Source organism: Chiloscyllium plagiosum, chromosome 2, assembly GCF_004010195.1.
Source record: "Chiloscyllium plagiosum isolate BGI_BamShark_2017 chromosome 2, ASM401019v2, whole genome shotgun sequence".
Taxonomy (NCBI): Eukaryota; Metazoa; Chordata; class Chondrichthyes; order Orectolobiformes; family Hemiscylliidae; genus Chiloscyllium; species Chiloscyllium plagiosum.
Window position 1 is genome coordinate 9,653,063 of NC_057711.1, and position 26,918 is coordinate 9,679,980.

The 26,918-nt window shown below is 43.2% G+C and overlaps 1 protein-coding gene across 4 annotated transcripts in view; it reads right to left on the minus strand.

Annotated features, from left to right (window-relative positions):
• The window catches only part of dok7b (docking protein 7b), a 95,439-nt gene that overhangs the window by 12,879 nt on the left and 55,642 nt on the right, over window positions 1–26,918 (minus strand). For all 4 annotated transcript variants that reach the window (XM_043703645.1, XM_043703653.1, XM_043703659.1 and 1 more), the window contains 3 exons: window positions 24,357–24,405; window positions 3,418–3,512; window positions 2,601–2,670 (listed from right to left, as the gene is read on the minus strand). In XM_043703645.1, the coding sequence (XP_043559580.1) occupies window positions 2,601–2,670; window positions 3,418–3,512; window positions 24,357–24,405 (214 nt within the window). The remainder of the gene's footprint in view (window positions 1–2,600; window positions 2,671–3,417; window positions 3,513–24,356; window positions 24,406–26,918) is intronic.

Consider the following 26,918-nt stretch of genomic DNA (forward strand, 5'->3'; position numbering starts at 1 on the left):
ATGTCCAGCACATCTTCCTTCCTAACAGGTATCTCTTCTAGCTTACCAGTCCATTTCACACTCTCCTCTTCTACAATACGGTCCCTCTCGTTCGTAAATACTGAAGAGAAGTACTTGTTCAAGACCTCTCCTATCTCTTCCGACTCAATACACAGTCTCCCACTACTGTCCTTGATCGGACCTACCCTCGTTCTCGTCATTCTCAGGTTTCTCACATACGCATAAAATGCCTTGGGGTTATCCTTGATCCTATCCGGCAACGATTTTTCATGCCCTCTCTTAGCTCTCCTACTCCCTTTCTTCAGGTCCCTTCTGGCTATCCTGTATCCCTCCACTGCTCTGTCTGAATCCTGTTTCCTCAACCTTATGTATGCCTCCTTCTTCCTCTTTACCAGACATTCAACCTCTCTCGTCAACCAAGGCTCCCTCACACGACCATTTCTTTCCTGCCTGATAGGTACATACATATCATGGACACGTCGTATCTGCTCTTTGAAGAAGTTCCACATTTCCACCACATCCTTCCCTGACATCCTATGCTCCCAACGTATGCTCCTCAAATCCTGCCTTACAGCATCGTAATTTCCCTTCCCCCAATTATAAAATCTACCTTGTTGTGCGCACCTATCTCTCTCCATAACCAAGGTGAAAGTCACAGAATTGTGGTCACCATCACCAAAATGTTCACCCACTAACAAGCCCCCCACTTGTCCCGGTTCATTACCGAGTACCAAATCCAATATGGCCTCCCCTCTGGTTGGACAATCTACATACTGCGTTAGAAAAGCTTCCTGGACACACTGCACAAGCACCGCCGCATCCAATCTACTTGATCTAAAGAGCTTCCAATCAATATTTGGGAAGTTGAAATCGCTCATGACTACTATCCTGTGGCTTCTGCACCTTTCCAAAATCTGTTTCCCCATCTGTTTCTCCACATCTCTGCTGCTATTGGGGGGCCTATAGTAAACACCCAACAAGGTGATTGCACCTTTCCTATTTCTGACTTCAGCCCATACTACCTCCAGAGGCAGATCCCCCTCAAACTTCCTTTCTGCAGCCGTTATACCATTTCTAATTAGCAATGCCACCCCCCCTCCTTTTTTCCCACCCTCCCTAATCTTACTGAAACATCTGTAACCAGGAACCTCCAACAACCATTCCTGTCTATCCACGTTTCCGTGATGGCCACAAAATCGTCGTCCCAGGTACCTATCCACGCCTTAAGTTCACCGACCTTCTTTCTGATACTCCTTGCGTTGAAGTATACGCACTTGAATGCATCTCTGTGTCCGTAAGTATTCCCTGTCAGTGCTACCTTCTTCACAGCCTCCCCACACACTTGGACATCCTGACAAACAGCTAGCCTACTTGCTGGACTACAAGTCCGGATCCCATCCCCCTGCCAAATTAGTTTAAACCCCCCCGAAGATAGCTAAGGAAGGAGCACATTACATGCTCCTTCTCCAGGGACAGCCAAGCTTGAACATGGCCACGGAAGAGGGGCAGGCAATCGGCCATAACGACCCACTCCATGGCCTGCTGCCTGGGGACCTATTTATGGCCAGCCTGGCCAGGCCCAGGAGCAGACCCACTAGGAGATCCTCCAATCTGCCCACACCCCTCAACACTCGGTGCTCAAAGATCAGGAGCGTGGGGCTGAAGTGCAACCAGAAACAGAGCAAACTGTTCTTTAGGTAACTAAAAGAAGAGTGCCAACACCCACAACCAACATACACATGGTCCACAGACTCCACAAAGCTGCAAAATAAATAGGCTGGGAGTCTGTGAACCACCTCAATCTGCAGTTACAAGGGGTTCTGCATGCAACACCCTCCACCCCAGATCCCCAGGGAAAGAGGGCTGACTCATGTCTACAGAGCCCTCCGCTGGGGGGACTTGCCTGCTGTAAGCAGGCGGGGTGGCACGGTGGCTCAGTGGTTAGCACTGCTGCCGTACAGCGCCAGGGACCCAGGTTCGATTCCAGCCTCGGGCGACTATCTATATGGAGTTTACACATTCTCCACGTGAATGCGTGGATTTGCTCTCACAATCCAAAGATGTGCAGGTTAGATGAATTGGCCTTGCTAAATTGCCCAAAGTGTTCAGGGATGTTTAGCTTAGCTGCATTAATCAGAGGAAATATAAAGCACACTAGGTGGGATACTCTTTGGAGGGCCAGTGTGGACTTGTTGAGCCAAATGGCCTGTTTCTACACTGTAGGGATTCTATGATAAGCAATGGGGACTGCATTTGATCAATTGCAAATCCTCAAAGACAAATGATTGCCTCCTCATTGAGTCACCATCAGGTGGTTAGTCTACCTTGTGACTTAAAGAGTGGACATTTATCTCTATCACAGAGCACTATTTGTAGAGGTCCTGTGGTGCAGTGGCAATGCTCTGATATCTGAGCCAGGAGATCAAGGTTCAAATCCCATCTGCTCCAGATGCCTTGACAGGTTGATTAAAATAGCTGCTGCATTATTTGTGTCTCTCTGCAAGTGCACAAGGAACTTGTAATACAGCCCCAGGTTTGCAGTGCAGGGACCCTGGCTTGTCCTCAACCTTTTAGCCAAATGTAATAATGAAACGTTGTACCTTCTCCCTCCACTTGTAGTTTCTGTTGTCCACAGCTAGCCATGTATTCATATCCACCTCCTTTCTCTAGCTGCAAGTTAAAACATAAAAGCTATTAGCCAAGGAACATGTTTTTTATGGACAATGGTTTAGATGTTTCTGGTCAGTCAGAGTTAACAAAAGTAACATTTTTATTTCTCTGCATACCCTGAAAATTCCTCCTTATCAACCACATATCCAATTTCCTTCCAAACGTTGCCTGAACCTGTGTCCATCATCCTTTAGGTGGTATATTGAAAAGTTCAAAAAGGTCATGTTTAGGAAAAACAATTTAGCCATCTTTTCTTTTGTGCTACTATAGTACTGTATATTTGCAACACATTCTTTATGTTGGACTTGTGATTCATTTTACTCATTTTATGGTTTTAAACTCCCAGAATTCACCAACAAATTGACAATAGAGTTGCTGAAAAGAGACACGTTGTTGAAGATTTTTCACCTTTCATTCATCAGGACAAGGGCTAGAGATCCCAATTTCAAACAATCACAACAATTTGTACTGCAGGAAAATAGGGGGCTGACTGGTTGCCAAGTGACCTCTGATTGGCCGGGGCAATGCCAAACAGTGCCTTTTTCTCCTCTAGTACAAATGGCCATGCTGGTCTGAAATTTGGTATTCTTGCATTTGTCCTGACACATGCAATACAACAAGCTTTGGCAACATTTACTCTTTTCAGAAATACTGTAGTCAGGTTCTGTACACTATGAACTGACCATTAACACAATTTAACAGCAGATTCTTTGAAACTATTAGTACAAACTCTGTCCTATGTCTCACCTCAGATGGTTTCTCTGTTGGAAGAGCCTCCATAAACTCGTACATCTGTCCTGTCCCCATCTTCAGCTTCTCCTCTTTTTGATGTTGCTTCTTATCTGCAGGAGGAGTGCAAGAGCACAAGTGTGTGAGGTATCTCTAAACACACTGTTCTTGTGTTCTTATAACTGGGGTTGCCCTATTTCAGTGTCAGAATTTGCCTCAACCTGCTCCCATTATTTATCTACAGTGGGTAGTTTTAATTGACCTGCTCAAAAATGTTATGATGCACCTCTGGAGCAAATGACACTTGTACACAGAACTTTTGGCTCAGAGGTAGGGACACTGCCACTGTGCTACCTTAGGATAGCTCACAACCAATCTCTATAACTGATGTTTGTCTCCACTGATACGAAGGGTTAGACACTCAGTTTGACATTAAATTGGGCTGACCGATCATCTGACAAATCAAAACCGCTAATTTTAATTTCTGTTTATTTTGATGATAATCAATGTTTCTATTACATGTGAAATTCTATCCCAATGGATCATCAGCTGTGTGGAAACACTAGAGAGACTATGCTCCTGAAAACAGACAAGGTGAAAGGAGAGAGATTTGTTAGACATGTTCGAAATCTGAAATGAATCAATGGGATGGGGAGGGAGCGTGGGAGAAGGTGACCTTGGGAAATGTCAGTGGTCTAGTGAGTAGGAAGCCCAGGCTAATGCTAATTCATATTCTGTTTAAGACTTCAGAACGTAAAGGTAGTCTCAGTCATGCTGACCATGACAACTATCTTTGATTTTCATTAAAAACTCTCCAGGTTCACTAATGTCCTCGAGAGAAGAAAATCTGCTGTCCTTACCCAGTCTGGCTTACATGCGACTCTAGTCTCAGCAATGTGGTTTGCTCTTAACTACTGTCTGAAATAGCCCTAGAAAACCATTCAGTTCAAAGGCAGTTGGGGATGGATAACAAATGCTGGTCTTGCCAACAATTGGAAAAAAACAAAGGAAATAAAAGAGGAATATTTCCAAAAGCAGGCACATCAGTAACCAGATGACACAGATTTAACATAATCAGCACACAAAGCATAGCTGAGGTTATTTTCTTTTTGTTGCAGTGAGCTGTGGTAATTTGGAATTTACATTCTAAAGGTTCAGTCGAAGCAGATTCAATAGTAATTTTAAAAAGGTAATTGGGTAATCATTTGAAGGGGTGAAAATGGTACTGCTATGCTGAAAGGCCTGGGGAATTAGACTAATTGGACATCTCCTTCGATGAGAAGGAGAAAGTGAGGACTGCAGATGCTGGACATCAGTCAAAAAGTGTGGCGCTGGAAAAGCACAGCAGGTCAGACAGCATCCGAGGAGCAGGAGAGTTAACGTTTCAGGCATAAGCCCTTCCTGACATTCCTGATGAAGGACCTATGCCCAAAACATCGATTTTCCTGCTCCTCGGATGCTGCCTGACCTGCTGTGCTTTTCAAGCACCACTCTAATCTTGACTCTAATCTCCAGCATCTGCAGTACCCACTTTTGACAGGTCAGAAGAGCCAAGTGGAGTGTACCTCCTGTGATATATGTGAAGTCATAGATTTACAATGTGTCTCAAAGAAACACATTTGCAGCAAGTGGGAGATGATAGCCTAGTAGTATTAGCAAAGACTTTTAATCAAGACACCTATGTAATGTTCCTGGAGATCTGGGTTTGAATCCTGAGATGGCAGATGGTGGAATTTGAATTCAGTAAAAGCCTAGAACTGGGAGTCTAATAATGACCATGAAACCATTGAAGATTACTTGGCAAAACTCATCTGGTTTTCTTATGTCCTTACGGGAGGTAAATCTGCCCTCATTGTCTGGTCTGGCCTACACATGAATCCAGACCCCCAGTAACTGCCGTCTGGGCAATTAGGGATGGGCATTAAATGTGGCCTGGCTGGTGAGTAAAACAGGAAAATAGTTGCACAAGTTTGAGTTCTAGCTTTCGGTGCTCAGGTAACGGCTGGAGACACAGTTGGGCATTCCGTAAGGATTGCACACAGAAAGAATCTGAGAAGCGTAACAGTAGAGAGGGCATGGATTTTGACCAGTGTAAGAAAACCATAGAGGTGGTGCAGGAGTCCCCTGAGTCTATTGTGCTTGCTAACTGGTATTCTATTTTAGAAGCTGGTGATGGCAATGGTATATCAGGGGCATATAGCTAGAGCAAAGACCACGACACCATAGGAGACCCTGCTGCTTTGTAAAAGAGAAAAAGGAATGGAACAGTAATAGTTATTGGGGTTTCCATAGTCAAACAGGTATTCCTGTAGCAGTAAATGTTATTCAAGATGGTGTTTTGCCTCCCTGGTGCCAAGGTCTCAGAGAAACTGAAAAACGCAGCAATTTGGTTTTGTAGGCAGATTTCAGAAAGACCATAAGATATACGAGCAGAATCACTCTGTTCAGTCCATCAAGTCTGCTCTGCTATTTGATCATTGCTGATACGTTTCTCAACCCCATTCTCCTGCCTTCTCCTCATAACCTTTGATCTCCTTACTAATCAAGAGCCTATCCTCTTGTCTTAAATACTCTCAATGACTTGGCCTCCACAACCATATGCGGCAATAAGTTCCACAGATTCACCACCCTCTGGCTGAAGAAATTCCTCCTCATCTCAGTTCTGAAGGGCCGTCCCTTCACTCTGAGGCTGTGCCCTGGGTCCTCGTCTCTGCTACTTTTCAAAACGTTTTCTCCACATCAATTCTATCCAGCCTATCCGTATTAGGATCATAGAGTTATTGAAATGTACGACACGGAAACAGACCCTTCGGTCCAACTCGTCCATGGTGACCAGATATTCCAATCCATTCTAGTCCCACCTGCCAGCACCCAGCCCATATCCCTCCTCTTTATATACCCATCTAGATGCCTTTTAAATGTTGCAATTGTACTAGCCTCCATGACGTCCTCTGGCAGCTCATTCCATAAACGCACCACTCTCTGCGTGAAACAATTGCCCCTTAGGTCTCTTTTATATCTCTCCCCTCTCAACCTAAACCTATGCCATCTAGTTCTGGACTCCCCCACCCCAGGGAATAGACCTTGACTATTTGCCCTATCCATGCCCCTCATGGTTTTATAAACCTCTACAAGGTCACCCCTCAGCCTCCAACGCTCCAGGGAAAACAACCCTAGCCTATTCAACCTCTCCCTATAGCTCAAACCCTCCAACCCTGGCAACATCCTTGTAAATCTTTTCTGAACCCTTTCAAGTTTCACAACATCCTTTCGATAGGAAGGACACCAGAATTGCATGCACTATTCCAAAAGTGGCTTAACCAATGTCCAGTACTGCCGCAACATGACCTCCCAACTCCTGTACTCAATATTGTGACCAATAAAGGAAAGCATACCAAACACCTTCTTCACTATCCTATCTAGGAGAAAGTGAGGTCTGCAGATGCTGGAGATCAAAGTTGAAACTTTATTGATGGAACAGCACAGCAGGTCAGGCAGCATCCAGGGAACAGGAGATTCGACGTTTCGGGCACAGGCCCTTCTTCAGGAATGAGCACTATCCTATCTACCTGCGACTCTACTTTCAAGGAGCTACTAACCTGCACTCCAAGGCCTCTTTGTTCAGCAACACTCCCTAGGACCTTACCATTAAGTGTATAAGTCCTGCTAAGATTTGCTTTCCCAAAATGCAACACCTCACATTTATCTAAATTAAAATCCATCAGCCACTTCTCAGCCCATTGGCTCAACTGATCAAGATCCCATTGTAATCTGGAGTAACCAGACCAGTGGTTAGGCCACTGTTTGAATATTGCATGCAATTCTGGTCTCCTTCCTATAGGAAAGATGTTGTGAAACTTGAAAGGGTTCAGAAAAGATTTACAAGGATGTTGCCAGGGTTGGAGGGTTTGAGCTACAGGGAGAAGCTGAACAGGCTGGGGCTGTTTTCCCTGGAGCGTCAGAGGCTGAGGGGTGACCTTATAGAGGTTTACAAAATCATAAGGGTCATGGATAGGATACATAGACAAAGTCTTTTCCGTGGAGTCGGTGAGTCCAGAACTAGAGGGCATAGGTTTAGGGTGAGAGGGGAGAGATATAAAAGAGACCTAAGGGGCATCTTTTTCACACAGAGGGTGGTACATGTATGGAATGAGCTGCCAGTGGAAGTGGTGGAGGCTGGTACAATTGCAACATTTAAAAGGCATTTGCATGGGTATATGAATAGGAAGGGTTTGGAGGGAAATGGGCCGGGTGCTGGCAGGTGGGATTAGATTGGGTTGGGATATCTGGTCGGCGTGGACAGGTTGGACCAAAGGGTCTGTTTCCATGCTGTACATCCCTATGATTCTTGACATGGAATAGGAGGTAATGTACAGGCTAATGATTGGCTAACAGACAGAAAACAGTGAGTAGGAATAATCAGGTCACTCTGACATTGGCAGACTGTGACTAGTGGGGTAACATTTAGGTCAATATTTGGTCCCCAGACATTCACAATATAAATCAATGATTTGAAGATGGGGACCAAATGTCATATTTTCAAATTTGCAGATGGTATAAAGCTACGTGAAAATGGATACTGTGAGGAAGAAATAAAGTGGAGGATTTGGACAGCCCTAGTGAATAGGTAGATGGAATATAATGTGAAAAAATGTGAGGGTTATCCACTTTGGAGGGAGTAATAGATGTACAGAGTATTTCTTAACTGGTGAGAGAAACACACAAAATACTAGACAGGTTAAACATAGGTAAGATGTTTCTCCTGGTTGGGGAGTCTAAAACCAAGTCACAATTTAAAATTGATGGGGAATGCCATTTTTTGACAAAAATGGAGAATCAGACGATTATAACCTTCTGGAACTCTGTCCTACAGAGGTCTTTGGAGGAGCATCCTTGGAGTATCTTCAAGGTAGAGGTTGGAAGATTTCTCATTGCCAATGTTGTTACACGCACGTTGTCAGTAAAAGGAAATGCTCAAATACATCAAATTGAATAGCGCATCAAGGTTCGATGGGCTGGATGGCATCCTCCAGCTCCTATGTATTCCCATGAATTTAGAAAATTAGACAATGATCTGATTGAGGTGCTTAAAAGTACAAAGGGTTTCAACAGGGTAGTTAAGGAGAAATTATTTCCTCTACTAAGAACTCGCTATTTTATAGTAAGAAACCATTCAGAAACCAACTTAGGAAGGAAAGGGAGGTGGAAATTTGGAACTCTTGCCCCCAAACGACTGGGAATTATGGATAATTAAGGGTACCAAGGTATAAGTGATCTAAGGCAGGTAAATAGAATTGAGGTGTAGCTCAGTGTTTAAGATTGCAAGTTGGAATAGATCTAACAAGCTGAATGGCCTATTGTTCCCTTTTGCTTTCTTCAGAATGATAGAAGTAAAATTGCTGTAAAATTCTGAGCTAAACTGAACATGGATCTTGCACACATGCTCGTGTGTGCACACAAACACACACAGATACAAGTGCGTGCCGGCGTGCACAAATCACACACTTATCATAGTTAACTTGGAGAATTCTCAGTGTGGCAGAGTTTAGAAATTAATTCAACACACCTGGCAAAATAGACAAGTGCACGCAAGAGAAAAGAACCATGGAAGCTACTGGATTGCTGCAACAATCTCATCTAGCTTGTTAATGCCCTTCAGTAAGGGAGCCTCAGGCCAATACAAGATTCCATTCTTCAGTAATAGGACAATTCAAAGGGGGTTTCTCAATTGCAATCTATTCCCACTTGCACACTCCTACATTTCCCTGCAGCTTTACCCTTTCAAATCCAATTCCCTTTTAAAAGCTCTGATTGAATTTGTATCCACCAACTTGTCAGACAACACATTCCAAATCCTAAGTACTCTTTGCCATGTGTTTATTTGCCAGTCATCTTAAATCTGTGCCCTCTGTCACAAACGTAACCATAATCCCACACTATGTGCACCACTGGCTTAGGCAAGCTGGCTCCCTCTCCAAGTAACAGAGAGCAGCTAAGGTTTCTTCAGCAGAACCTCCCAGGCCCTACTGGAAGGATAGTGACTCAAACAGACCAGGTTTTAGAATCTGGGATCTCAGCCTATACCGTTAACCCAATCAAACCTTTCATAATTTTAAAAACGTCTATCAGGTCACTGCCTCAACCTTCTCTGTTATAGAGAAAATGGGAGTCCTGAAGTTCTATATTATCCTTTTAAATCATCTTTATAGCTTCTCTCCTGGTTTTTTATTGGGACTTTTCATGGAAAACAGAGACCAGAGCTGCCTAAAATGGCCTAACAATAGGTCTATATGCACTTCATAGTATGAGCTGCCTACAGGACACCTAGCAGACGTAGTTTAATTAATTAAGATTGGTAATGGGAATAAATAAACCATTTCTAGCCGTTATCTAGTCACTCCAGATGAAAGTATATGTGGGAATGAGGATTGGATTAGGCTATCAATACACACATAAAGGTTTTGATGCAGAAATGGATCTGATTGAGACATATAAGATTATTAAAGGATTGGACACTCTGGAGGCAGGAAACATGTTTCCACTAATGGGTGAGTCCCAAACCAGAGGACACAGCTTAAAAATAAGGGGTAGGCCATTTAGGACAGAGATGAGGAGAAACTTCTTCACCCAGAGAGTGGTGGCTGTGTGGAATGCTCTGCCCCAGAGGGCAGTGGCGGCCCAGTCTCTGGATTCGTTTAAGAAAGAGTTGGATAGAGCTCTCAAGGATAGTGGAATCAAGGGTTATGGAGATAAGGCAGGAACAGGATACTGATTGAGGATGACCAGCCATGATCATATTGAATGGTGGTGCAGGCTCGAAGGGCGGAATGGCCTACTGCTACACCTATTGTCTATTGTCCAACATATCTAAGTCAGCAGTACCCTTCAGCATTTGTCACTGCCCCTTTGCATTAGAGTTCCAAAGGACAGTCAATGGACTCTATACTGAGTATATTCAAGAAAATATTTGATAACTTTTTAGATTTTAAAGGCAGTGAGGGGCTATGGGGAGAAAGTGGGAATGTGATTTCAGATGGAAGATCAGCCATGATCATATTAAGATGGTAGAACAGGCTCAAAGGGCTGAATGGCTTACTCCTCCTCGTTTCCATGACTTGAAATGTTAACTCCTTTTCTCTCTCTCTGTCTCCACAGAGTTTCTCCATTACTTTCTGCTTTTTAAATCCGATTCAGTCTGCACCCCTTGTTCCCATATTCCTGTTGTCTCTCCTTGCAGTCAAGTAACCTGTCAACATTTATCATCAAGACTGAGACATGCAGAATGATTGAAAAAGACTCACTGTACTCCCAAACAGGGAGTCAGCAACAGGAGATGGGAGGATAGAAAAGCTATAACAAGGAAAATAAACACATGTTTTCATTTAAGATTTTGTGAGTAAAATTAATTTTTAAAAAGTTCTGCAAAGGACAATCCAAATCCCAAGTGCATGCCAGTTGGTAGAACAGACCAGACCAGATTAAAATTAAAGGATCTCACAGGAACTAACCATGCAAAAAAAAAAACTTCAAATAGTAACACACAGGAAAGTACAGACACAAGAGACAATTGTTGGGAGATTCTTTTTATTTTTGAGACAAAGAGGATACAAGTAGTATAAACACCACAGAAACCAGGAAATAAGATTGTATGAGACTGGATGAAGATTGTGTAAAGAGGTAGAGGAAAGGCAGGAAATCTTGCCAAGAATGGGAAAGCAAAGGCACCAGCAGGTAGTGAATGAGTGGAGACATCAGCAGGTAGTGGGATGATTGAAAACACCAGCAGGTAGTGAGAGGAGACACCAGCAGGTAGTGAGAGGAGACACCAGCAGGTAGTGAGTAGAGACACCAGCAGATAGTGGGATGAGTGGAGACACCAGCAGATAGTGGCATGATTGAAAACACCCGCAGGTAGTGAGAGGAGACACCAACAGGTAGTGAGTAGAGACACCAGCACATAGTGGGATGATTGGAGACACCAGCAGATAGTGAGTGGATACACCAGTAGACAGTGGGATGAGTGGACACACCAGCAGGTAGTGAGTGGAGACACCAGCAGATAGTGGGATTAGGGAGACACCATCAGGTAGTGAGTAGAGACACCATCAGGTAGTGAGTAGAGACACCAGCAGGTAGTGAGTGGAGACACCAGCAGATAGTGAAATGAGTGGAGACACCAGCAGATAGTGAAATGAGTGGAGACACCAGCAGGTAGTGAGTGGAGACACCAGCAGATAGTGAAATGAGTGGAGACATCAGCAGGTAGTGAGTGGAGACACCAGCAGATAGTGAAATGAGTGGAGACATCAGCAGATATTTAGTGGAGACACCAGCAGATAGTGAAATGAGTGGAGACACCAGCAGGTAGTGAGTGGAGACACCAGCAGATAGTGGGAATCAGTGGAGACATGAACAGATAATGCATTCCTCAATACTATAAATTTAAAATGTATGTCTTTAAATTGTTTAATTTACTCATCCTTCCTAATATTTATGAAGCTCCTCCACCCCTACATTACACCGCCCAGAGGTTTCTAATCTTCCTCTTTGGAATTCGCCCTCTCTGAATGACACCAATACTGAGAATGATATCTTCAGGCAGCTGGGCGTTATATGATAGAATTCCCTCCCTTGATCCCCTCCACCTCTGCTTCTTTCTTCCCTTGAGTCACCTCTTCACAATGTCCTAGGCTTTTTTTTGGCTCCGTATCGAATTTGGCCTGAACATGTTTCTCTGCTTCATCAGAATATTTTGATACATAAATGCAAGTTGGATTGGCAACAATGGGGAAACTTGTTAGTTTGTGCATAATGGAGATGAGAAATTACGGGAAAATTGGAGATTCTAACTTGTATGGGAGTAGCAGAGACTTTGGACAATAAGAGATGGCATTAGCTGGTTAGTAATGGAATCAACACAAAGTCTGGGATTTGTAATGGAAACAACAGTCTGGTTTGTAATGGCAAAGATTCTGGTTAGTATTAGGAATAGCATGAATTCTGATTAGAATAGAAATAGCATGGAAGCTTACTGGTAATGACTTTGGGGAAGGACAAAAGATAGAGGTTTGTAGGGATAGCTAACTATAAATTGTTAAAGTAGTCAATTTACCTTTATCCACTTCACTGAGTTCACACCTCTCAGCCTTTAAACTGCTGCTGTGGTGTGTAGTGAGCTCCATTGTTCTTCTCCTGCAGCGAGAGAATTGCTGGCCTTTCCAGTTCTGATCTTCATCAGTTTGCTGTTTCCCAGAAGACCAGGTGCTTGACTTACTGCCTAGGACATCCTTCGCTCTGCTCCTTGAGCTACTCGCCCCAAGTTTGCAGCGCTCTGGTGCACAGGGTTCTTGAACAGGGGCCTGCACAAGCACATAAGGCTGTGCTGCAAAGGGCGGACTGCTCACCTGGGCACCAGGGCAGTGGGAGGTTCTACCCCCAGCCCCTGGGAAGGTCCGCACCTTTCCCATTGCAGCCAGTAGCTTTTGTGGAGTGCTAATGACATTGTAAGCGTTGCCAATACTTTCCAGTCTTCGCCGAAGGTCAGAGATTGGGCCACGGCTATGGCTCAGGGTCACTGTGTCTCCTGGCCTCCGTTTGGAAAACAGTGCCGAGGTCATTCTTTCATACACATGTCTCTCCGCAGGTGCAGTACCCTCGCCATTGCCTTTATGACCCTCAGTGCAGCTGAGCCATCTGCCTGACAGATGGCCACCAGAGAAAATTCTGCTGTGAGCTCCAATCTCCCCACCCATCGTCACATTGTGTTCCAGTGCCCTATTCAGTCGATCATCCATGGAATAGCTACGGCTGAAGATATTTTCCCCGGACCTGGAATTGTTATTGGAAACAGGCCATCTCGTCCCTGTGGCACTGAGCCCTCCGGCCCCCATGTCATTGAGGCGCCTGCTTGTGGTCTCCCAGAGTGCACCGTAGATGTTCCCATCACTACTGAGCCAGCTTCTCCCTGGGTGCAAGACCTTTGTTTGGCTGGTGGTCCTGGCCAGCCTTTGGAGTTGCTTGTATTGTGGTTCAGTCAGACTGTACAGCTTATCGATACATGCCTTCTCACTACCAGTCCCTGCTCCATGACACATAAATAGCCAGATACATTTTATACAATACTAAGCACAATTGAAAACAAAGGGGACAGAATGGATAGTTAAAAGTTTACAATGATTTTCATCTTTAGATTAATAATCCATTTCAATGTGCATGGTCATTAAATGCAATTTGCGTACAAAAGGGGGTTCTCTGCACTTGCCTGGTTGAGTGAGTTATCAATTCTGTTCAATACCATCCAGAATAAAGCACAACGCAACTACCACCTTAATGACCATTCCTTCCACTGATGGTACACCACTGGTTGCAGTCTGTCTCGTTTACAAGATGCACTGCTGGTACCTATCAATGGACAACATTCACTATCTTTACCACCTAGGTAGCAGTCACATGAAATATCTAAGGCCTCAAGGCCTCCTTCCATGTCATGTATCACCACACTTCGGAAATAAATTGGCTATCTTTTTATTGCCATTCAGTCAAAACTCCTGACCTCCCTCACTCAGCATCATGGGTGTACCTTCACCACATGGATTCCAGTTCACTGCCGCCTTCTCAACTGAAGTGAGAGATGGGCTGTGACTGCTGACCTGGTCAATGATATCTATCTCCCTGAATGGATACAAAGCAAAATATGTTCTGAAACATCACACTCAGTCTTAACAGAGAAGTTTCACGAGTACTTGTTGACGATATAACTAAGTGAGATTCTGTTTTCACCCAACATCCGTGAATGCTTACTTTGAGGAAGAGATCTTTAACAGTGATCAGCTACAGAAATCCTGAATGTTTTATCTTTGAATAGACTGGGAACAATGCCTAATAGAGTTCCATCCAGAATGTTTGACTGCTAAGTAAAAAGGTCTTGCTGCAATTCTATGGGTGGCTGGGGAAACTACACTTGGAGGACTGTGAGTAGTTTTGGTCACTTTAAGAAAGGACAAATATGTTCTAATCAACCTGTTCAGAGATGTTATGATATAGTGAGAGGTGCGATATTATGATGCATGTCTGGAGCAGATGGGACTTAAAGGCAGGCCTCCTGACTCCAAGGTAGGGGCACTACCAATGCACCACAAGAGCACTTTTGCTTGCTTAGAGGGAGTGCTAATTTCATTCCTGGAATGAGGAGGCTTTTATAACAAGGGAAGATTGAATGGAATGAGCCAGTCGATAAGGAAACTCAAGACTGAGATTGGCATACTTTCAGACACTAAGGGAAACTAGACATTGGGGGGCAGAGCACAAAAATGAATTGAGGTAGCCCTGATCTTACTGAACAACAGAGCAGGCTCAAGAAGCCACAGGACTTACTCCCACCCTACTTCACATGTTCTTATTTTCCTGCTGTGCCCTTACTGGGATCAAATCTTGGACTGGTTTTGTGGTGGACTGATGGGGCAGTAATTGGCAGGGTTGGATTTGTCCTGCTTTTTGTGCACAAGACATATGTGGGCAATTGTTCACATTGTCAGATAGACACCAGTATTGTAACTGTACTGGAAGAGCTTGACTCAGGGAGCAGCAAGTTCCGGAGCACATAGTCTTCAGTACTATTGCCAGAATGATATCAGGGTGCATAGCCTTTGCAGTATGCAGCGCCTCTAACCATTTCTTGATATCACATGGCATGAATCAAATTGGCAGAAGACTAGTATCTATAATGCTGGGGACCACTGGAGGAGGCCAAGATGGACCATTTACTTGGCATTTTTGACAGAAGGTTGCTGTGAGTGCATCAGCCTTATCTTTTGCACTGATGTATTGGGCTCTTCCATCATTGAGGATGTGAATATTTGTGCAGCGTCCTCCTCCATGAGTTATTTAATTGTCCCCCACCATTCACAACTGGATATGACAAGACTGCAGAGCTTAGATCTGATCCATTGGTTACAGGATCACTGAGCTCTGTCCATCACTTGTTGTTTGGCATGCAAGTAGTCCTGTTTGATAGCTTTCCCTGCAAGTTCCCCTCTGAGCCATTCACCATCCTGACTTGGAAATGTATCACCGTTCCTTCACTGTCACTGGGTCAAAATCCTGGAAATCCCTCCCTAATACCATTCTGGGTCTACCTACGCCAAATATAGTGCAGCGGTTCAAGAAGGCAGCTCACCCCCACTTTCTACAGGGTAACAAATGCTGGCCGTCTGCATTGCAAGACCACTTTTTTTTAAAACATAAAATCCCTGTGAATGTTACGATCAAGTAGATATTCAGCCCCCATATTATTTTGACATACCTTTTGTGATTTGCTAATTGCCCCCAAAATCTGCAACCAATTCCCTTTGATCTATTTAAAAGCTGTGCCATGTGCTGCAAACTTACAACTCAAGGTGATAAAATAGGACTGAAAGTTAATGCATTGGATTAAGTGACTCCGTTTAATCGTCATCGCCCTTCTATAATTGCCAAGGGAATGCATCCAGAGTGTCCGCGGCTGCATGTGGCTTTGATACTTGAGAACGTGTATGTCACAATATATTAACATATTGCTCTAGAGTGTATTCAGAATCCAACTCACATTTAAGGCAGCACAAAATGTACTGAGGCAATTAGTAGGTGGAAGGGGAAATTCAAATAACATCAAAATATTTCATTTGTATAGTGCTTTTTACTGGCTTAGTGTGTCCTTAAGTGCTTCGTGGCTGACAAAGTGATGTTGCAAAGTGACAGCAAAAGAAGGAAAGCTGATGTGAGGAAAATCACAATGAATGGATAGGGTATGGAATGCACTTCCTGGAAATATGGTAGAGGCAGATTCAATTGAGGCATTCAAGAGGGCATTGCACACTTATTTGGATAGAAATGGCATGCAAGGGAATGGGGTTTGCACTACGTAATGATATTCATTTGAAGAGAATGTGCAGGATGAATAACCTTCTTCTGTACAGTAATAATTCTGAGACAAAGTCATTTTTGCACAAATTAATTGGAATAAATAGGTTACTTGACTCAGTTAATGCACCTTTTTTACTCATCTCCCTCAATTAGTACAATTCCTTACTTGCTGCTGTGGCTATCTAAATACATCTCAACCACTCCCTGCAGTAGCAATTTCCACACTCTCGCCACCCTTTTGGGTAAAGAAGTACATTCTGAATTCCCATTTGACCATCTTATCAGGTGTCCTTCTCTGGTTTACTTGACCACACACCTGCAGTCAGCCACAAGACTGAAACTTCCATTGCTGGTTATAATGCATGGCAGTGGGACATGGAGGAGTTGCTAGTGTAATGGGAATATCACTGGGTTAGTAACTCAGAACCACAAGCGAATGGTTTGGAGACATGGGTTTGAATCCCACCATGGTTGATGGCAAAATTTGAATTCAATAAAAAATCTGAAATTAAAAGCTAGCTAAATGGCTACTGTGAAAACACTGTTGATTGGTCAGATATAGTTCTTAGGGCCAAAGGGTATGCAGAGGAAAATGGGAATAGGGGACTGAGTTGGATGATCAGCAATGATGCATACTGAATGATGGAGTAGGGTCAAATGGCTTACTCACTATTCCTAGTTTCTGATTGTCTGGTATCAGCCTCATGAAGCTTCTCTGGACAGCCTGCAATGCCAGGATCTCTCTCCTTAGATAAAGAGTTCAAAACTGCACACAAAATTCCACTTGTGATCTGACTGGAGCCTTGTGCAGTTTTAACAAAATTCTCTATTTTTAATATTTCATTGCCTCTGAAATAAAGGCCAAATTTCCTTTTGCTTTCTCTGTTAACCATTGAACTTTGATGCTCGCATTTTGTGATTCATGAACAATTCCTGAATCTCTTTGTACTGTACCATTTTGCACTAATTCTCCTATTAAGTGACATTCAGCTCCTCTATTCTTCCTGTCAAAATGCATAATCTCACATTTACTCATGTTATATCACATCTGCCAACTTTTGCTCATGTATATGACATGTCCTAATCCCTCTGCAGATTCTTTGTTAGATTCTCACCACTTGCCTTCCCACTATTTTTGTGTTATCCACAACCTTAGCATTAAAGGGAGGTGGTTATCTCCTCTCTTGTAGGAGGTGGTCATTGCTGAGCACTTGTGTGGTATGAATGTCACTTGCCCCTTATCTGCCTGAGTTTGGATGTTGCCCAGATTCTTCTGCAAAGGGAGATGGACTGATTTGGTGTTTGAGAAGTCATAAATGATGCTGAATATTATGCAGTCATCAGTGAACGTCCTCGCTCTGACCTTGTGACAGATGGAAGGTTATTGATGAAGCAGCTGAAGATAGTTAGATCTAGCTCCCCTAAGGGACTCCTGCAGAGATGTCCTGGAGCTGAGATGGCTGACCAACACTCACAGCAATCTTCTTATGTGCCAGGTATGACTCCAACCAGTTTTCTCTCCAGGTTCCTCTAGCTTTGCTGGAACTACTCAATGCCACACTCAAGGCTAGAAGGGCTAAATGACTTCCACTTGCTCCTAGAATAAAACATAACCTCCAACGCAATTCCTTCCTTATTCTACACCACAGGCTGATTTGGTCCCCTTGCTCCAGTCTATCAACCACACTCGATTGATTCTCAGAATGTGAGGGCTGTCTCGGAGGTGATGGAGGAGAATTGTGCCGAAATTCTCTGGAGCTTAGAAGAATGAGAAGTGAGATGTAATAACTCAAGAGGATAGAAGCCAGAAGGTTGCTTCCCTCAGCCAGAAAGTTTGGAACCCATTTCATAAGGGATCAGTCTTTATTAAGAAATGATGAACCTCGAGAATTCCACACCCAGAGAACATGCTCACAGGCACAGTCTTTTTAAAAACCAAAACTGATCCGAGCCTGAGGCACTAAAGCATGTGGAAAAGGCAGGAACGTTGAATTGAGGTGAAAAGGTCAGCACTGATCATAATGTATAGCAGAGAAAGGTCAAGATGCCTTATCAGAGAATCATTACAGTACAGAAGGAGGCCATTCAGCCAATTGTGCCTGTACTGGATCCGCAATGTTCTGCCCCTTTCCTCATATCCCTGCACACCGTTTCTAACCAAAGAATTATCTAATGCACTCTTGAAGGCCTCAATTGACCCTGCCCCCACCACATTTGCAAGCCATGTATTCCAGATGCTAACTACTCACCGTGTGAAAAAGCTTTTTTCTCACATCACTCTTGCTTTTGCTTCTCTTTTTTTTTCTTTTCTGAGTGGGAACATTTTCTCCTTATCTACTCTGTCTTGCTTGTTCATGATTTTGAAAACCTGTATTAAATCTCTTCTCAGTCTGCTTCTGTCCAGGAAGAACTGTCTCAAGTTCTTCACTCGATCCTCATCTCTGAAGTTTCTCGTTCCTGGACCCATCTTTTTGTACGCTCTCCAACACATTCACATCTTTCCTATAACGTGGCGCCAATGGCTATACACAATATTCTTGCTGATAAGTGTCTTGAACAAATTCAACATCAACTCCTTGCTATTGTACTGCATGTTTTATTAGTAAAGCCCTGTATATTTTAATAACTTCACCCTCCACCTGTCCTGCCATCTTCAGTGATCTGTGCAAATATACACACAGGTTCCTCTGATACAGCACCCCCTTTAGAATTGTGCCCCCAATTTGTACTATCTATCAATGTTCTTCCTTCTAAAATGATTCACCTCACACTTCTCTGCTTTGATTTGGAGATGCCGGTGTCAGACTGGGGTGTAGAAAGTTAAAAATCATACCACACCAGGTTATAGTCCAATAGGTTTAATTGGAACCACTAGCTTTCAGTGTGCTGCTCCTTCATCAGGTGATAGTGGAGGACACAATTGTAAGACACAGAATTTATAGCAAAAATTTACAGTCTGATGTAACTGAAATTATACAATGAAAAATACCTTGATTGTTTGTTGAGACTTTCATCTGTTAGAATGACCAAGATAGTTTCACTTCTTTCATATGTAAATCACAACACTTTTTTTAAAAGTTACATTCTCAGGTTACCTATAACAATTGGTATCAGCCAGATAGTGTGTTGAAGGTGTTAGCCCCCTGTGTTCCCTGTCTGTGCCATAATGTTTAGACTGATTCTAATCTAAAAAGTCACAGAGAATTCTAGGCTTTACAAACAGGGGACACAGAGTACATGAGACAAGTAGTGATGGTAAACTAGTCTTGCTTTAACTGGTGTGACTTCAGCTTCAGTATTGCAACCAGTTCTGAGTCTCATACTTTACCAGTCATGTGAAAGGCAGTAGAGAGGGCGAGGGTGCAGAATTATTCCAGGGATAAGGGATGTCAGCGATTTTTCTGAACCAGCGTCTCCAGAAAAGCAACAAACACAGACCAAATACTTAACTTCAGAAGCAATCATCCCAACACCCACAAACAGAGCTGCATCAAGACATTATTTCAATGAGTCACATTACACTGCAGCACCCAAGAGCTACAAACAGCAGAAGAAAAATATCTATACAACGTTTTCAAGAAAAAACAGGTACCCAATATGCAAAATTCACCGATTCCTCAGAAACAAACACGCAGACACAACGCAACCAAAAACTATAGCCACATTACCCTACATCAAAGACTTCTCAGAAATGACTTCCAAACTACTCAGACCCCTTGGCATCATGGTAGCCACAAACCTACCAACGCACTTAAACAGTGACTAATGAACCTAAAGGATCCATTAGATACCACCAGCAAATCTAACGTCATTTACAGGATAGAATGAGGAAACTGGTGAAATCCGAGTTCATCCCTTGTGGTTGGAGGGTTCCTAGGCGGAAGATGAGGCGTTCTTCCTCCAACCGTCGTTTTGTTGTGGTCTGACGATGGAGGAGTCCAAAGACCTGCATATCCTTGGTGGAGTGGGAGGGGGAATTGAAATGTTGAGCCACAGGGTGGTTGGGTTGGTTGGTCCGGGTGTCCCAGAGGTGTTCTCTGAAACGCTCCGCAAGTAGCACTCCGCAAGTTACACTCACATACACACACATATACACTCTCTCTCACACTCACAACCTCCCACCCAGACAGACACACACACACATAAACCCACATGCACATATATGCATATATGTTTGTGGGGTGAATTTGTACTTGCAGGGTTACATTGCACTTTGCACAAAAACTGCATGAATCCATGTAAGACTCCGTTAACTTACTTTTTAGATTAGAATCAGTCTAAACATTATGGCACAGACAGGGAACACAGGGGGCTAACACCTTCAACACATTATCTGGCTGATACCAATTGTTACAGGTAACCTGAGAATGTAACTTTTAAAAAAAGTGTTGTGATTTACATATGAAAGAAGTGAAACTATCTTGGTCATTCTAACAGATGAAAGACTCAACAAACAATCAAGGTATTTTTCAATGTATAATTTCAGTTACATCAGACTGTAAATTTTTGCTATAAATTCTGTGTCTTACAATTGTGTCCTCCACTATCACCTGATGAAGGAGCAGTGCTCCGAAAGCGAGTGGTTCCAATTAAACCTGTTGGACTATAATCTGGCGTGGTGTGATTTTTCACTTCTCTGCATTGAACCTCATCTGCCACCTATCCTTCCACTCCATCAACTTGTCAATGTCTTTTTGGAGCTCCATATTTGTCCTCCTCAATGTTTACAATTCTTCCAAATATTGTTACATCTGCAAACGTTGAAATTGTCCCCTGCACACCAAGATCCAGATCATTAATATATCTCAGCACAAAGGTCTCAATAGCGATGCTGGGGGACCTCCACAAACCTTCCTCCACTCTGAAAATTATCCATTGACCATTTCTCTCTCTTTCTTATTACTTATGGTCTTCTTGACTTCCTATTTTCTATTATATTCATACAACGTTTGGTTGAATCTTGCAGTATCCCATGTGTCCTTTGCTCTACTGGTCATCTGATAAACTCACTGAAGTTACAGAATACCCACTTTTTAAAGAAGGACTGGCTCAGTCCAAACCTGCCGTGGAAGTTCTGACTCCATGCTCTTCCATGCTACTGCTTTGAAGAACACTATCCTCAATTCACTTCCTCCTTCCTGTCCCATGCGTTAGGTTTCTCTGCGAGAACCTCTGAACATTATTCCTCTGGGAACTTTGAGAATTGCAGTTCAGAATTGAAATTGGAACAGCAGCTTGTTTGAAAAAAAAAGGAGAGAACAAAAGACTGGTGTTTGCTGTTTGGAGCTGGCCTGGAAAGATAATGCAGGTTAATTACTGATCTCAGAACCCTGTGGATGATTTGACACCAAGATGTTGTTGTGCTCAGGGACTGGCAGCTGGGTAGAATTGGTCAGTCCATGGATTCCAGTACTAGTCAGCCCTCGATAAAATGTAGAAAAAGTGAAACCAAGGAGCAAACTGGCTCTGGCTGGGTTTCAGGAAGAAGGGGGTTTCGCTTTGGAAACTGCTGGACACGAATGTGCTTTTTGGTTTTTAGTTACTGGCTTGTTGAAAGTTCTGAGAGCACAGCCCAGTAATAGTGTCTAGACGTCTGCAGAAATTGTTAGCATTGCCTGGTGACTTCAGAATTTAAGCAAGATATCCGGACCCATATGTCTGTAATACAACCCACCACCCAAGGGTTGAATAAAGGCCTGGTATTCATCACTAAAATGGTTATTGAACTGACAAATTACAATCTTTTGCTTTTTTAATGTATCCTTTAATTATGCCTCTCTGTCTGTTTCTGAGTAGGGTTTGTGATCAAATATCATTGGGCCTGGATAAAAGATATTAGTTAGAATGCCATGTTTACCATCTGTTTTCTTTTAAATTTGCATTCTTAAGAATAAATGGTCATTTTTTATTAAGTTATAAACGTATGTCCAAGATCTATTACTTGTAAAGTCTGGTTGGAAACAATCGAGCAAGTTTGTGGTCACAGAAAGTTTTAAATTCAGTGTGTAGTGAGTCCAGTGATAGTGAGGCTGATTTGGTTTGGCTTGCTATCCCTGTGTCATCACAGGAAGGGAAACATTTGGCCCATCATGCATCATTTAGCTCTTACAGCTACCCATTTGCCTCAGTCTCCTGCAATTTCTTTCTGCTCAACAATTATTCATTTCACTTTTGAGAGCTCCTGTTCAGTGTGCTTTCACTACCCTTTCAGGCAGCACACTACAGATCACAGCAATTCTCTTCATAACAAAGATGTTTCCTCACTTCCCCTCTGGTTCCTTTACCAATTGTCTTCAATGTTAAGAATGTTAGTCTTCAACTGTCTTCAAAATGTACATGGATGAGTAACTGAAACATCACAGCACTGAAGGCTATGGGCTAAGGGCTGAAAAGTGGGATTAATGTAGATAGGGTGATGATTTTTGTTGCTGGTACAGGCTACAATGGGCCAAAGGGCCACTTCTGTACCATATGATTCAATGACTTTATGATTAATGATCTACATCCTCTAATTCCTGACCCTGCTGCCAATGGGGACAGTTTCTTTCACATCTACGCCACCAAGACATGCAAAGAGATACTGACCATGTAACTATTGTTGATTGTTGTTAAAGGAAAAAGACAAAACCAGTTTTGCTGATGTCCTTTGGGGAAGGAAATCTCACTAAAATATTCCCCACTTGCCTGGATAAGTGCAATTCTAGCCATATTCAAGAAGCTCAACACCACCTAGAAGAAAGCTCCTGTTTGTTTGCCCCATTCATCACCATCAACACTCAGGGTCTATGGTCCCAATACACAATGACAACAGTGTGTAGCACCCTATAAGATTCATCTCAGTAACTCACCAAAACAAACTCTACCACATGAAGGATGAGAGGAATGGAATACTCCCCACTTGCCCGCACTACTGTTGCTGCAACAACACTCAAGAACCTCAATACCATCCAGGACAAAGCAGCCGCTTGGTTGGCATCACATCCACAATCTTCCACTCCCTCCACCACCAATGGTCAGTCGCAGTAGTGTGTACTATCTACAAGATGCACAAGAGAAATTCATAAAAGATCCTCAGACAGCACCTTCCAAAATCATGACCACTTCCATCTTGAAGGACAATGGCAGCAGATACATGGGAACACCACCACCTGCAAGTTCCCCTCCGAGTTAACCACCATCCCAACTTGGATATATATCACCGTTCCTTCACTGTCGCTGGGTCAAAAACCAAATCTCATGAGTGAGTAAAAGAAAAAGCAAACTCATGGGATACGACCCATGGGAGTAAGTTTCCTTCCAAGCCACTCACCATTCTAACTTGAAAATATATCGCCCTTTCTTCAGCATCACTGGATCAAATTCCTGGAAATCCCTCCCTAATGGCAGAACCTCAGGAAGACAGAATCCTTCTGTCTTCCTCCACTTCCCTCCACCTTCACCAAGGCAACGAGAGGTGGACACAAAATGCTGGCCTAGCCAACAACACACACATTCCGCAAGTGAATAAATAAAAGATAAATAGCCTGATTGATACTTCTCTCTCTCTCTCTCTCTCTCTGGTGTGAAGAATGCTCAGTAAGTTCACAGGAACCACATAATGCATACTGCCTTTGCTGTTTCTTTGCATCCTGAAAACTATGAGAGAACAAGATCCCTAGAAACAAAGCTGTTCCTTCAGTACACCAATCTGTATCCCATCTCGTAGGCAACAAATCCTCTTCAGCCCCAATGCTCTAGTTACTTATCTCAACAACTATTTTGGCCATTGTACTTCATTCACAATATGGCAATAACTAAAAGTCTTCAACAGGCCTGAATCACATATCCTACATCTCAGCAGAAAATAAACAGCAGACTCCTTCAATGCAAAGGGCAGAGTGCAAATCTACACATAATAATCGCACACAAACCATAACTCATGCATATCTGGATTTCATCAGGCTATCTCACACAGCTATTCACCTTTTCACTCAGCCCCTCCGTAGGTTCAAGCTTTGTCATTAATGTAACAACGCAGGAGATCAGCAATGTGAGAGGAATGAGTTGACCATTCTTACCTGGAGCAGCGGGGATAGATGAGGCTCCTGACGGTGATGCTGTTGTTCCCTGCACAATGACAATAATGAGAAAAGAAAATCATATACTGATGGAGAGCTTTCTCCAATCATAAAGAAGGCAATTTTGTTTGCTACTCAAAGCAAAGCCCATATCTTGTTTGTCACCAGGGGGCAAATAGACAATCTTATCTCTCAGTATTATAACACAATTTATTCAGATTCTAAACAGGAGGATTTAGAATAAGATGGATGTTTATAAAATGATGGGGAAACACATTACCAAGTTAATATAGTATCGCAGTTCAGCAAGTGTGTTTGGTACTAGAATAACTTACCAATTTCCTTTTACCTATTATGCCTAGCTCACTGAACTGCATTGACTCTGCATCCACAATTGCTTTGAATTTTTATAAAAGTACAACATTCCTGCAAAAGAGAAACATGTTGCGAAAGCTGTACATCCTACATTTATCAAGATAATGCAAGAATGCTAAATTTTAATTATCAGAATTTATATGACAGGAGAAATTGATACTGGCTGGTTGGCAAGTCGACTCTGATTGGCCGTGGTAATGCCTCCGTCGGTTCACACAGTATCTCTTTATGAATGTGATTCTATGATTGGTCAGCACTTGTTGAACAACCTGGAGTGTGGGCTAATAGCTACACTAACAACCAGTTTAAGATGATCAGTCAAGTTCATTATGTGGCTCAGATCTGCTTGCTAGAAGCGACATACCTTCATGACCAGGAGCCAGGTCTTTGAAAACAAAAAGGAAAGTGTTCAGATCTTGCACATTCTTTTTAATTACCCAGGAGGCTGTGGAGCTCACCTGTAGTTCTAACACCATGGCAATGTCCTGGAAAATCAGACTCGACAAGTGTGGTGCTGGAAAAGCTCAGCTGGTCAGGCAGCATCCAAGGAGCAAGAGAGTCGACGTTTCGAGTATAAGCTCTTCATCAGAAATAAGTGCCAAGGGAGTGTCTTATGATGCTGATGTTTGGCTAAGTAGAGTGGAAGATGGGGTGGTGGCACAGTTGCACTTTGTAAAATAAGAATAGAAGAATCCAAAATGACCTGTTGAGCTTACTCCAACATTTATTATAATCATGGGCTTCAACTGCATGGGGCGGCATTGTGGCTCAGAGGTTAGCACTGCTGCCTCACAGCACCAGGGATCTGAGTTTGATTCCAGCCTCGGGCGACTGTCTGTGTGGCGTCTGCATATTCTTCTCATGTCTGTGTGGGTTTCCTCCAGGTGCTCCGGTTTCCTCCCACAGGCCAAAGTTGTGCAGCTTGGGTGAATTGACCGTGCTAAATTGCCCATAGTGTCCAGGGATGTGCAGGCTGGGTGCATCAGCCATGGGAAATGCAGGGTTACAGGAATAGAGTAAGAGGATGGGTCTGAGTGGGATGCTCTTCACAGTGTTGGTGTGTGGACTTGATGAACTGAATGGCCTGCTTCCATACTGCAAAGATTCTATGAACTCTACTTGCCCACCCACTCCCATTTCACTGTTCACAGAACTATTAGAGTGTAGAAGGAGGCTGTTCAGCCCATCGTGACTGTGCTGGCTCTTCAAACAAGACCTAGTGTTAAAGAGGTAAAAACAATGACTGCAGATGCTGGAAACCAGATTCTGGATCAGTGGTGCTGGAAGAGCACAGCAATTCAGGCAGTATCCGAGGAATTTTGCCTGTCCTCGGATGCTGCCTGAATTGCTGTGCTCTTCCAGCACCACTGATCCAGAACCTAGTGTTAAAGGCCTGCTTAACACCATATTTCCCGGCAGTACATTTTCCACACCCTAAATAATTGCTGAATGAAAACATTTTTTTCACTTTACTCTTGCTTCATTTGTACATCGTTTTAAATCTATACCCTCTCTTTCTTGTTCCTTTTACGAGCAGGAACATCTTTTAACTATCCACGATCCATCATCCTGCTCACAATTTTGAAAATCTCTTTTCATCCTTCTTCTCTCCAAGGAGAACTGTCCCAATTTCTTTAATCTATCCTCATCACTGAAGTTTCTCACTTCCTGGAAGCATTCTTCTAAAATACTTCTCTGATATATTCACATCTTTCCTATAATGTTGCACCCACAACTACAAACAGTACTGCAGCTGAGGTATTAGCTCAGTATCACCTCTTTGCTCTTGTATTCTTTGCCCCATTAATAAAGCCAAGAACACTATATGCTTTATTAACTAATGCCACCACCTATCCTGCCACTTTCAGTGTTTCAGTGATCTTTAGAGGAATCCAACATCTTGACTGTGAACCTTTGCAGCGAATACTGATGGTGAGGTGTGTGTGTGTGTTTAAGTGTGTGTGTTTATATGTGTGTGTGTCTTGGAGGTGTTCCTTTATTTGTGTCTGTGTTCCTGTGTGTGTGTGTGTCTTGGAATGTTTGTGTGTGTCTTGGTGTGCGGGCGTGTACATGAGAGGGAAGGGGTGATGGACGGATTGCAGGATTTGATGGTTAGGGCTGTTGTACTTTTAACATCCATCAGGTGGTGCTGGCGAGAACAGCTGCATTGCTGGCACTGCAGGATCT